The 13,049-nt window shown below is 36.8% G+C and overlaps 2 protein-coding genes across 2 annotated transcripts; one reads left to right on the forward strand and one right to left on the reverse strand.

Moving 5' to 3' along the window:
* Window positions 1-3,720: 3,720 nt before the first annotated feature.
* On the reverse strand, window positions 3,721-4,871 carry LOC108828071 (ethylene-responsive transcription factor RAP2-10). The gene has a single exon (XM_018601632.2). The coding sequence runs from the start codon at window positions 4,580-4,582 to the stop codon at window positions 4,004-4,006; it is 579 nt and encodes a 192-aa protein (XP_018457134.1). The 5' UTR covers window positions 4,583-4,871; the 3' UTR covers window positions 3,721-4,003.
* An 839-nt stretch (window positions 4,872-5,710) lies between these two features.
* LOC108843032 (beta-1,4-xylosyltransferase IRX14) lies at window positions 5,711-8,187 on the forward strand. Its single transcript, XM_018616115.2, has 3 exons — window positions 5,711-6,582; window positions 6,652-7,236; window positions 7,449-8,187. Exons 1-3 carry the CDS (start codon window positions 5,873-5,875, stop codon window positions 7,723-7,725), a joined length of 1,572 nt encoding a protein of 523 aa, XP_018471617.2. The 5' UTR covers window positions 5,711-5,872; the 3' UTR covers window positions 7,726-8,187.
* The last annotated feature ends 4,862 nt before the right edge of the window (window positions 8,188-13,049 follow it).

Below are 13,049 nucleotides of genomic sequence, written 5' to 3' on the forward strand. Positions count from 1 at the left end.
ACCGGATAGGTTGGGGACAAATCAAGACTTAGGGTTAAATTATTGAGTCGGAGGAAAAAAAATCTAAAGGAGACGACAAAAAAAAGGGACAAAGGGAAAACACGTTAATGTACAAATATAGTAAGGAGCAGGGACTTAGGTACGATGTCCATACGTTTTGCGGTCCAAAGACTTTCCATTTTTGTAAATCTTTGAAATTAACCCCACTTGGTTTCCCAAACATCCTTCGACACCGACGACACGCACACAATTTATTTCCTTTAATTATGTTTTGATTTTATCTCTTGTTTTTGATACTATCTCGAAACCACACCAAAATGTTAGAACGGTCCCATTTGCAATAATTCACGGTACTTAATGGAGGGACCAATACCTTTTCAAGTTTTCATCAATATAGGAATCATTTCCTTTTTCACTTTTTAATTTGCTTTTAATTTGTTTCGATGTTCCACACAAATAACTAAATTACATGATGGACGATGGGTCAGGCCTTACTGAGGCATGAAGTACGATTCTTTCGTTTTAAGCCCGAAGAAAATATCTCATTAAGGGTGGTTGGCGAAAAACATGTTAAACGACAAGTTTTAGAGACAACAATTTGCTGAATTTCGCTAAAGTAGTATATTTTATATTTTTCTTCAGTCTAATGGTAACTAATCTAATGATTACAAACAAAGTTTTTGCAGCCATAAACTAAAAAAGTAGGCAAAATAATTCTGCATTCATTGTCTGGGCATCAAAATGTTTCGTGTAACATGTTAGTTATGTGATATTAATCAAATACATTTTAGTCAACCATGGTGAGCTGCAGATCTGAGATTCGATTGTTTCTGAAGTTGTTTTGGGTTTGATCCTAGAGTTAGGTTTGAATGTTGTACAAGTAACTAAGCACACAAAGCTGTATATATTTGAATGTTTCTGTAGCCGAGAAGTGGAGTGTTCATGATAAAGAAGGAAGACTTGCGCGTGGCTAAACCTATCACCTATCACCACTGTGGATGAAGGAAAATGTTTTGATACTCTCTAAACTCCATCAGGGTTGCGTGAAATAGTCGAGCCGTTTTCAACCTATGGATATCTTTTTTTTTTCCCTTCTCTACAGCTCTAGAAATCCTTGTGGAGAATAGAGTCACATGGTCTCCTGTGATAGATAAAGACTGGAATTGGATTAGTATCCACTTATGTATTCATGGAGGTTAACTTTCGAATATGTCGGTTTGGTTGGATGCTTATTGAGGGAATCTTAATTTGTTGCTGCAGGTTGGGCTTGTTTCAGGTTATGATTTATTGGCTTTGGACTGGTAAATGGGCCAGCTAATACCATTTGGTGTATTTGGTTACCTTTATTTTGAAGATATTCTTCCCTTTGAATTGTAGAGAAAAAAAGCTACTTGCTCACATGGTAGTATAAAGCCTGAAACTTCAATGTTATGATGATTACCTTGTGTCTCATTCGTTACGAGATAGCACGCTCAAATGTGAAATGAACAAAAAGCTTCTTCTCTCACCCCTGGAATGTTATTTGCTGCCCTTTTTTGCTTATCTAATAGGTAGTGGAAGAACAGAGAATTCCATGTTCCCTGAGGTTGACAGCAATTGGTAAGTATGTGGCCCTCTTTTTTCCTATTAACAATTTTTTACCTGAATGCTTTTCAAAACAGTCAAATTCATTTTTTTGTCCTCAGTGGTCTCGTTGGCCCGATTCAGATTATCAGCAGTAAATAGTGTGAAGTGAACTTTACTAAGAAAGTTGTTTTGTCTGACGCAATTTACCATGTATAATTGCATTCACTTGAGTTCCCTCAACAAACTTGTGTTCATGTTACAAGTTTTGCATGATAAACGTTCTCAAGTGATTCGTTTGTAAATCTCTTTTGTTTTCATATCTCTTGACCTTGTATCATACAAATATATTGATCCGATACGAACACTTGCAGTGGCAAAGCTACTAAGCAAAACCAATGGAAGCTTGTTGGCGATATGATGACAATCATGACACTAACTCCAGTTGTTGTTGAGGAAAACACCAACCTCGAAGATGCTGCTAAGTTATTGTCTTTACCTTTATCTTCACTGCCGTCATTTTTTTTTTCCTTATCCAGATTTCACATTCTTCTCTAACTTAATCTTCTTTTTCTGTTTCCCACTAGAATATCGCAGGCTCCCTATGGTAGATTCGGATGGCAAATTGGTACGTGAGATTTAACATCTACCCGTCTCAGTCTCAGAGTTGAGTTGAATCACATCATCTTTCGCATCATTTATCCTTTTTATATTTTCTGTGAAAAAGTCGGTATTATCTCAAGATGAAACGTGGTTAGAGGAGCTAGCACTTCATATAAAGTGCACTGGTGATAGAAACACTTGAAAAAGATATGAACCAAACCAAGAAAAAGGCTTGTAGAAATCAACAATGATCAAACATTAAAGAGAATAAGCGTGAGAAACCAAGTATTCAACATTGTACCTCGTATTAGAATTATATAGATATGTAACTTATGTTACAAGAGTTCCGTATCTAAGTGAAGCCTATAGTGAACTCTAGAAGCATCAAAGATCCTATCCCCGCTTTTGTTTGACTCTGGTAAGTGGTAAGTACACTCCTTACTTTCTTTCTTTTTTTCTACAGAATCAGCTTCTCATTTGTTTGATGGGTTAGGTTATTGACCAGATGCTTTGGGTATTTGATTCTCATCCAATTATGCTTTTGAAATTTTGTTTTATAAAAATATTCAAACCACTTTCTACATTTGGTTAACCACCAAAGTAACAACCGTTATAAGGATTATTCGTTTTCAGTACAATCGTATCGGTGATTATTCGTTTTCAGTTGCGCAACATTTTCAAAGTTTGGAATTTTATTTTTACTTGATTGCTGTAGATTTAGTTATAATAAGAGTTCATGATGTGAAAAAAGGGTTTCATGATGTGCCCAATTAATTACAAAAAGAATATAATAAGTTGCAAAAGAAAAGGAGTTAGTTGCAAGGTCATGCTCATCATTAGCTGGCTAAGGAAACTGCAAAAAAATCAAGCTTTTGTTGTGTCTATCTTATATAAAAGGACAAAACACCGTTGGATCTGAATTTTCACTGATTTTAGAAGACAAACTAATAATTATAAAGGATTACGAACTAGAAAGTTGGTCGGGTTCACGTCTTGGCTCTCATAGAGAAAGAAAAATACACGTTCCTGGGCAGTCTTTTCATAACAAGACTATTAACAAGAAACGAGCAAGTTTTTTTTTTTTTTTGATCAAAAACGAGCAAGTTTTTGAAATGGGTTTTTGCTGTATTCACCCAAAAAAAAAAAAAAAGATTATAGGGCAAAAAGTTAAAAATTCCAAATCCAAAATGACTTTAGTAGTTACGATAATGGAGATAGACATACCTTTAGTTGTTAAGATCGGACAAGTTACAAGAAGACCCACTTACCGTATTTGTTCTGTAGGACACTCTTTGTCTGCTCCTTCTCTCAACCCCGAACACTCACTTCTATTTCCTAAGTCTCCTGCTTCTGCTTGCTATTCACTCGCCGCCGTGTTTCCATCCGCATTTTATACGGGATAAACTATACCTATACAATCCTCCAACTAATACTAAACTGTACAGTCTGTACTTGAGTTGAAACCAAACTGAGTTTTAATTCGTTTATTCTATATATGAGAAAACTAACTATCAAATTTATTCAAATAAAACATTATGAGAGAAGAATATGCTGTGCTCGAGAAGAAACCATCATACTAGTAATAGATGGTTCAATTTGTTTCATACAGTATATCTCAGGCATGCAACACTTTGATTCTGAGTACGATAATTAAAGTTTTAGAAAGATCGAATGAAAACTATTTTATGGAAAAAATATCATTACACTTTAGTACTACTAATCCACAAACTCAGGGTGGAGGTGCATGTTAGCAACCCCAGGCGCATCATAAAGATAAACATTCTTTAGACCTTCCTTGCTTCTACAAGGTTTTTTCTTGGTGGGAGGGAGAAAGATCCTAATCGTCATCAGAAGTTTCCGGGTTGGGTATTTTGTTCAAATCGACGGCTTCCCATGACCCGTTACACCTCTTAAACCCTTTCCTACTACTACACTCGTTGTGACCATCATTAAGACGATAATCACTATGATTAGCACTATGATCATCATCCACGTACTCATGACTTCCACGTTGTTGCTGATGATGGTGATGACGATTCCCTCCCGCAGCTTCTAACGCATCCACCTGAGCACCAACCTCAGCCGCTTTTCTCCTTATATACGCCGCCGACATATCCCCACCACCGTTTCCTCCCTCCACTGTAACGCCGGCTAAAAGCTCCGGGAAGTTAAGCCGAGCGGACGGACCTCGGAGATAGAACACCGCCGTGTCGTAAGCTCTAGCCGCCGCTTCAGGAGTAGAGTAAGAGCCAAGCCATATCCTCGACCGTTTATTAGGCTCTCTGATCTCCGCCACCCACTTCCCCCACTTCCTCATCCTTATCCCTTTATACGGTTTCTCTCTCTTCCTCGTCGCCCCCGCCGACGCAACCGTCGAAGTTGGAACAGCAGCCGCCACTTCCCTCGCTGTCTCCATATGGGTTTTCGCCGGAGAGTCCAAAAATCAACGTGAGAATAAACTTTTTCACCGATCTAAAGACTTATAATCAACGAGAAGCTTTAGAGAAGAAGAAGAAGATGTGAGTTTGACGGCGAAGCGATTACATGCGGAGGGAGATATGATGAACACGTGGGCCAAGAAGAGTAGAGGAACACGAAACCGCAAAGGAGGAGTTCAAAAGATCACCGACACTAATCTCTTAATAACTTTCGAATATATATCTTCCTTTTTTTCGTTTTTCTCTATATATTTTTGATATTTTCTAAGACAGAGACAACAATCTCATCTTCCCTGACAATATTAGGATTTAGTTTATAATTTAAGGTTTAGAAATTAGGATTTAGTTTATAATTTAAGGTTTGGTTTAAATTTAAGGGTTTAGGGTATAGGATTTGCCCAAGGGTTCAAACTTTTCCCAAGGGTTTAGTATTTAGAATTTAAGGTTTAGGGTTTAGTATTTAGGTTTAGGGTTTAGTATTTTCTGACGGATTTATTAATATTAAAAAGTTATATTTTTTTGATAATTGCTACTATTTTTTATTTATCTAAAAACATAATTTTATTTCATTAAATTCTTATTAGTTGGTTTCCTTTTTTTAAGAGATATCAAATCTCAATTAACTAATTTCTATTGGTGGGTGAATGTAGAGATTCACCTTAGGGGGTGAAGCTAAGTTTTATTCCAATCCAAACCCCCCCCCCCCCCCCCCCCGCCCCCACCAAACCGGTATATTCATGCCTTAACACACACTCAAACAAACCGAGATCAATTTCCAAACTTGTGTGCAACTGACTGACTCTTGTTTTCCCCCACCAAACATGGTTCGTATGTCATTATCATGGGCCTTTCCCAACGGCCCATCAAAAACCGTAATCAATCATTTGATTAAATTTTTACCAAATTCGTATATATTCCTCAGTAATCACTTTTTAATGGGTCATTAAAAGCAGGCATTTAATAGTGTTTTAAAACCAGAAAAATCATAAACAGACCCTAATTTTACTCAATTAGACGGAGAAATGAAAGTTTTAACCACCCAGTAGGAACACGACACGTGTCGAACGTTGTCGTTTACCTCTGCTTTTTCCATAGAGTTGTTTCTTCGATGGCGTTGCATCGAAGCGTAATGAGAGATGGTGGGGGAGCAAAGAAAGCGATAATCGAACTGATTCTCAAAGTCGTGACCTTCAAGTAATCTTAACTAGATCTTTTCATAAGAAGAAGCTAAAGCTAAAGTCGAAGTAGAAAGAAGGAAGTCAACGACGATGAAGCTCTCCGCTCTGCATCAGAGCTACTTAAACCGCCGCAACAACAACAGCTTCAGATCTCCGTTAGATTCCTCCGTAGACGCCTCCGGGAAGTCACTCCTCGCCGTCTTCTGGCTCATCCTCCACTGCCTCTGCTGCTTGATTAGCTTACTCCTCGGCTTCAGATTCTCCAGATTAGTCTTCTTCTTCCTCATCTCCACTCCCTCCAATAACAACCTCTTCTCCTCTCCTCCCTTCCGCCCCGACTTGCCACCGCCACGATCTAACTCCACGGCGACTGCGACGGAGGTGAAGAGCTCGAGCTCGCGCGTGGTGGTGGGGAGACACGGGATCTTAATCAGGCCATGGCCGCATCCGGATCCGGTGGAGGTGATGAAGGCGCATCGGATCATCGAGAGGGTGCAGAAGGAGCAGAAGGCTGTGTTCGGAAGTAGCAGCGGCGCGAAGAGGACGGTGATCGCCGTGACGCCGACTTACGTCAGGACTTTCCAGAAGCTGCATCTGACGGGGGTGATGCATTCGCTGATGCTTGTGCCATACGACGTCGTTTGGATCGTTGTGGAAGCTGGTGGTGTGAGTAACGAGACGGCTTCGATTATCGCCAAGTCAGGTGTGAGGACGATTCACGTGGGGTTTGATCAGAGGATGCCTAATACTTGGGATGATCGTGCTAAACTTGAGGTCTTGATGCGACTTCAAGCTTTGAGGTATTAAAATCAATTGGTTACGGGATTATTATATTTAATCTATAATAATTATATGTTTGATGGGAACAGAGTTGTGAAGGAGGAGAAGCTTGATGGGGTAGTGATGTTTGCGGATGATAGTAACATGCATAGTATGGAGTTTTTCGATGAGATTCAGAATGTTAAGTGGTTTGGTGCTCTTTCCGTTGGGATCTTAGCGCATTCCGGTAATGCTGAAGAGATGGTTATGATGTCGATGGATAAGAGAAGAAAGGTGGAGGAGGCGGAGGGAGAGGAAGAGAGGTCTTCTTCGTTGCCAGTTCAAGGTCCCGCGTGTAACGCGACGACGGATAAGTTGATTGGTTGGCATGTTTTCAACACGTTGCCTTACGCGGGGAAGAGTGCGGTTTACATAGACGATGTGGCTGCGGTTTTGCCGCAGAAGCTGGAGTGGTGTGGGTTTGTGTTGAACTCGAGGATGCTTTGGGATGACGCTGAGAGTAAGCCGGAGTGGGTTAAGGAGTTTGGTTTGTTGAATGAGAACGATGGTGTGGAGAGTCCTTTGTCTCTGTTGAACGATCCTTCCATGGTGGAGCCTCTTGGAAGCTGTGGGAGACAGGTTCTCCTCTGGTGGCTTCGCGTTGAAGCACGCGCTGATAGCAAGTTCCCTCCCGGGTAATGCCTCTTTTGCTCAAGATATTATTAGTTCCCATACATAATATCTAGACTTATGTTAATAGTGATTCTTGAAAAATCTTTAGATCTTACATTGAATGTGTGTGTGTAATATAATCTAGATACTAAAAGGTTTTGTGTGTGTTTATGAGAAGATTGTCTTTGGTATCATGTTGTTTTAATCATTTTGATGTTTGGTTCAATGAGTGCAGATGGATAATCGATCCTCCGTTAGAAATCACAGTGGCGGCTAAACGAACTCCATGGCCAGATGTTCCTCCCGAGCCACCTACTAAAAAGAAAGATCAAATGCCATTATCACAAGGCGACAATGTGGTGGTGATACCAAAGCAGCAGCAGCAACAACAACGTTCTAGCAAAGTCCGGAAACCGAAACGCAGAAGCAAGAGAAATAAACACGAAGCTAAACCAACCGATACGACAACACAAGTTTCTTCTTCCACTAAACATCATCAAGAAAGAAACTGAGGAAGAATAGAGATGATTGACAAGAAGAAGATCCTTTCTACTATTTTATTATCATTCATTTGTTTGCCAAAGTGTTTTTTTTTTTAGAGAAACGTCAGAAGAGATCATCTTATTCTCCTCCAGATACCGCAAATATTAAGAATCAACGGAGAAGAAGCAAGAAGCGGGAATTATCAGATTTATGATGATGGAGCTCCCACAACAAAAGGGTATACGGGTTTTTCGGGGAATGAATGATGATCATTCGTTTATTTTCATTATCTTTTCTTTTCGGGTCTTATAAGAACTTATCTGTATTTTAGTAACAAAGGATTGCTTGTTTCAATGTTCTTGAAGTGACAACAAAAGGCTTTAAGAAACAAAAAAAACTTTGGGTTGTATAGTTTTTTAATTTGTAAGCATATCTCTCGATCCATTTCTGTTTTATCACTCCCATTAATTCGAAGCCTCTGATTTATCTTATGTTTCTTCTATAAATCCATTCACTCTTTACAAGTTCGTTTCATAGAAATTAATTACTTTTTACTGTTCACAAGGAAATAATGTACGTATATACATATTTTTAAAAGTGTTGGAGATGGAGACATTGGAAAAGATACCTTCGGAGAAAGGAATTGTGAAGAAAGTAAATACAAAACAGAATCTCTTTTTTTTTGTGAAATTAATAAGAGAATTGAAAGTTGAGACAAAGACTGCAAACAGATTCCATAACTGAAATAATGGAGGATTGGGCGGTTTTGTCAGAATAGCACATGTCTTCTTTAACCACTCCCCCTACCCCCACTTTATTAGATTTTTTTTCTTAGTACACTTGCGCTCATAGCCTATAGCAGTGGCGGACCTAGAGGATCAAACATAAAAAATAGGTGTAAAAATATAAGACTCAAAATATAAAGATAAACAGGTTCAATATCCAAAACACCTATACTACAAAGAGAAAAGCAAATTTATGGTGTGTCACTTGACCCACCTTTACATCAAATAGGTCCGCCTCTGGCCTATAGGTAATAGGTATGTACTTTGACCTCTATAAACAGGATCAAATTAGGATTTTTATATTACGTTATCAACATCTATCTCTTTGGATTAGGTTTTTAGATGTATTTTTGACTGTAACAATAAAAAGTTTTTTAGATGATTTTTTGCTTCGCTTCTTTAACAAATTTTAATTTTAGAGATGAAACACATGATGTTAACTAAATTCATTAGTGAACCAAAATTTAAGCAGGTGACTAGAGTAAACAAAACACATCTAGTATGAATTTTGGCTTAACTACTTAATCAAACCGTAAAGAAGTGAAATTAACCAAAAATATCCTATTTGTATTTATATTTATATTTTAACTAAATCAAACTTTATATTTATGCGATTTTAACATTCTTTTCTTTTGTTCATTTTCTTAAATGAAAACCAAACAGTCGGTAAAACTCCCATGCTTCGTAGCTCAGCTGCCCATACAAAATGATATCAAAACCAAATAGAACTATAAAACAGAAACGGTCACCTTTAGTTGTACCATGTCAGAAACACGAGCGAGGCACTTGTGTTTCTTAAACCTTATCAAAAGCCACCACTTCGGATTGAAACTTGGTTAAAGACACCTCTTTGCCTACCATTTCCTCCAATCACCATTTTTCTTGTAGAGAAAATGTTTACATAAAACATACTCCTATGAGAAAGGGACATATGCAACGGTCAGGATGGGGCACCGCCTCGTGACAAGAGGATCTGCCGTGAAATAGGAACATCACGTCCACCCATTCATTCAAGATTCTTCTATAGGAATCTTCAACTTTTTGTTAATATATCTATTGAAAATACATACAGAGAGCTCTATAGATATATTATATCATCAAGTATCAAATGTGAGCACATTTAACAGACGTCACCAACTATAAAAATCAGACTACACTTTTGAACTATAATGTAAATAGAGAAATAATTTCCTCATACAATATTTTTTTTCGGTTTTGATAAAAATAGATTATTTTCTACTGATGAGAAAGATAGAAGTATAGCTTCTAGTAGTCTATACATGGAATGTAAAAATGCTATTTCTAAAAGTGATCATGTCCCTTATTTCTATATATTAAGCAAATTTTCTAGATAGGTTTTCCCATACCTTATTTAAACCTTTTCTAGGTAGTTGCCACTTGCATCCTTTTCTAGGTAGTTGCAACTTGCAACTCTTCCTCATATTCACTGTTTTCTAAATTTGTTCGTCCCATATATTTGATTATTGGAAATTGATTTAACGTAGATTCAGATATTCACAGACATCCATGCCTATTTATACGGCTCTCACACCATAATTGTCACAATGCATGTCTGTAGATTTAAGTTTACAACTTACTAAATACATATCTAACTATTAATCCAATTAGATTCGACATAAAGAAATTAAAAAAGATCGATGCAGCTACGTAAAAAGTTGATCCTCAAATGACATCACACTGCTTTATTACTGACAGATTTATTGGTATTCATGTTCCCTTGTGTTTGGAACTGAAAAGGTCACTATTTGCGACTCTGGTGATATGTGGTCGGTAGCCAAAAAAAACTAATGACGTTATACAGTCAAAAATAAACGGCTTACAAGATGGTTCTAACCGCTTGAAAATATATGTATCAGTATGACACACTCGCTGATATATAGAATTCAGTATATCTGAATGACAATAACTACATGAGTCGTAAGCCATGATACTTTTTGGATATATTTATGCGACACTCATCTCGAAAAGCAAAGAGAAATTACAGACGAATGGTTTGAACCCGGTAAATCTTTGAGTTTGAATTGTATTCAAGCATAGTACGATACTACAATGTTGTATTTGAGAAACTATTTTATATTTTTTGGATCAGTGAATTGTATATTTTTTATTCGATCTGAATAAATTTATTATGTCTGCAATTAATAAAATTATTATTTTAAAAATCCAAGATAAATATCTCCCGGTCTATTATTACACACATAATGTTATTGAGTGGGAAATTGAAGATACTAGGGGCGGAGCCCCCGCGCAAGCGCGGGGATCGGGGTCGTAGACGTAGTTGTTGGCTTGTTGCTCTATCTTAATGTTTATGTGTTGCGGTGTTTGTGAAGTTTTTGCTTAGCCATGGTATTGATAAACATGCTCATCCAGCCTCTTTGTTATAAAATTAAAAATAGTTGATTTTGTCATATATATATTATTTAAATGATACATTATACAAATAGTATGTTATTTTTTTATATTATTTGATGAATATAAAATATGTTTCATATAATTTAAATGTAGTTCTAGATATGATTTTACTAAAAATTATCAAAAATATATTAAAGTGTTAAAGAAAAATAGAATCCTCATTGTGAATATAAAGAAAATAATTCAATGTTTTGTTAGCACTTATATGAACCTAATATTTATAAATTATCAATTTATAACTTTAACTGGGACTATATATTTACGAAGATTAATCTCTAAAAGACTATTTACAAGATGCCTGTCGAAGTCATAAGTATATGATACAGAAAATACTCTTATAAATTATATAATATTTGAAATATACTGTTTTGCTAATTTATAGAATTATTAATTTAGAAAACCTTTTAAAATTTACTGTATATATATTAATTAAATTATAGGAAATCAATTTTATTATATTATTTGGTGTAAGAATTTATATGTTGTTTTAGATATAATTTTACTAAATATTATCAGAATATTGTAAAAACTCTATAAATTAACATTTTATAAATAAATAAAAACGATATATTAATAAACTTTGTGAGTCACTCAAGTCAATACAAAAGAGCAGAGAAACTTAAGTTTATCCCGTAAATATTCAACAACTTGTTCAAATAACAAAATCACGTAAAGAAAAATACCTCACGTGTCAACAAAGTACCAGGCCCCGCGCCTGGGCCAGATTGATGCGTTTTGTAGTATGTTTTGAATTTTTCATATTTTATATTTGTATTGATTTTATCTATCATTAGCATGTAGCAAAAATATTTCACGATCTAATCTGCTTTGTGTCTGTAGTGGTGCAACTTATAAGTTAAAGTGTGTTATACCAGGATGTAGCAATAAATTCAATGGTGGTGATACTATTGTGTGGGTTTCTTTCTTTTTGAGTTTGTTGTGTTCGTACTTTAAAAAAGATAACAATGTTGAAAGTCCAATTAAGAAATAAAACAGAAATCTACTTTTAAAACATCTACATTGCAGTTAACCAATTATTAAATAAAATGTCAAATATTTTCGGATATATTAATATTTTCAGATTTGTTTTTGTATTTTTAGGTATTTTTTAGGTTGAACCCGAACCAAACCCGACCCGAACCCGACCCAGAACCGAACCTATAAATTCTAGTTACCCGAATGGGTCCAACTATATAAGACCGACCCGACCCGGGCCCGGTACGATCCGAACCGATCCGGAACCGAAAATTTGAAATTACCCTATCGGGTCCTAAACTCCTAGACCCGAAAGACCCGGACCCGAAAGGACCCGGCCCGAACCCGACCCGACGACCCGAATGCCCAGGCCTAATAAGCAGTACTAAAGGTGACAACCCGTTAGGATCAAAGCATTCGCGTACCAAAATGACCACTTTTCTGTTTAATGAAACTTTCAAAGTAATATAATACACAACTGATAAGTTTTGAATCAAGTAAAGCCTGTCATAGATTCATCAATATTCCAAAACAGAGATAAAATATCCAAGTAACAGAGAACAATAAGGGAAAAACATTCGTAGTTTATATAGAAGCTTGTAGCATTTAAAAAAAACATAAAAAGACGATTGACGGGCCCGATAAGTGTTGGTATTTCCAATCACTCACGGGGGGCGCTTGCGTTTGTTCTGACCGGTTGGAGTTTCCGGGAGAGCTCCTGCAGCAGTACTTATCTCATTTATCTTGTCTCCCAAACCAGAGGGGCCAGAGGACGAAGCTAGCAATCTTACTTCAACTTCACTGCTTGGAAGGATGTTTACATCGTGCTCCTGAGATTAAAGAATGTGATGGTAAGAGAAGATGCGTAAACGGTTAACATATTGTCAACTTAAATTTTACAACCTTCACATGGTTCTCTATGGCGACATCTTCATTGATGGTGGAAACATTGAAGGTACGATGGTTGAGTGTGAAGTTGATAGGTGTGACACGGATCTGAAAGACAAACTCCTTCCCTGTTAGCTCTTCAAGACAGCCTGGTAGATCCACCCCTACACCGTTTGAGCCCTAAAGCAATCCAGTAACAATGGGAAGTTCAAATAACCTTCTGTTAAATGCCTACTCAAATCTAAATGTTATGGGAAGAAAAGAAAATACCT

This window comes from Raphanus sativus, chromosome 2 (genome assembly GCF_000801105.2).
Source record: "Raphanus sativus cultivar WK10039 chromosome 2, ASM80110v3, whole genome shotgun sequence".
In the NCBI taxonomy this organism is placed as follows: domain Eukaryota; kingdom Viridiplantae; phylum Streptophyta; class Magnoliopsida; order Brassicales; family Brassicaceae; genus Raphanus; species Raphanus sativus.

Excerpts from the sequence above, each read along its gene's own strand:
- LOC108843032 (XM_018616115.2), top strand. The coding sequence starts at position 5,873 with ATGAAGCTCTCCGCTCTGCATCAGAGCTACTTAAACCGCCGCAACAAC. Across the intron at positions 6,583-6,651 it reads ATGCGACTTCAAGCTTTGAG|AGTTGTGAAGGAGGAGAAGC; the intron begins GTATTAAAATCA and ends TGATGGGAACAG. Across the intron at positions 7,237-7,448 it reads GATAGCAAGTTCCCTCCCGG|ATGGATAATCGATCCTCCGT; the intron begins GTAATGCCTCTT and ends CAATGAGTGCAG.
- LOC108828071 (XM_018601632.2), bottom strand. The coding sequence starts at position 4,582 with ATGGAGACAGCGAGGGAAGTGGCGGCTGCTGTTCCAACTTCGACGGTT.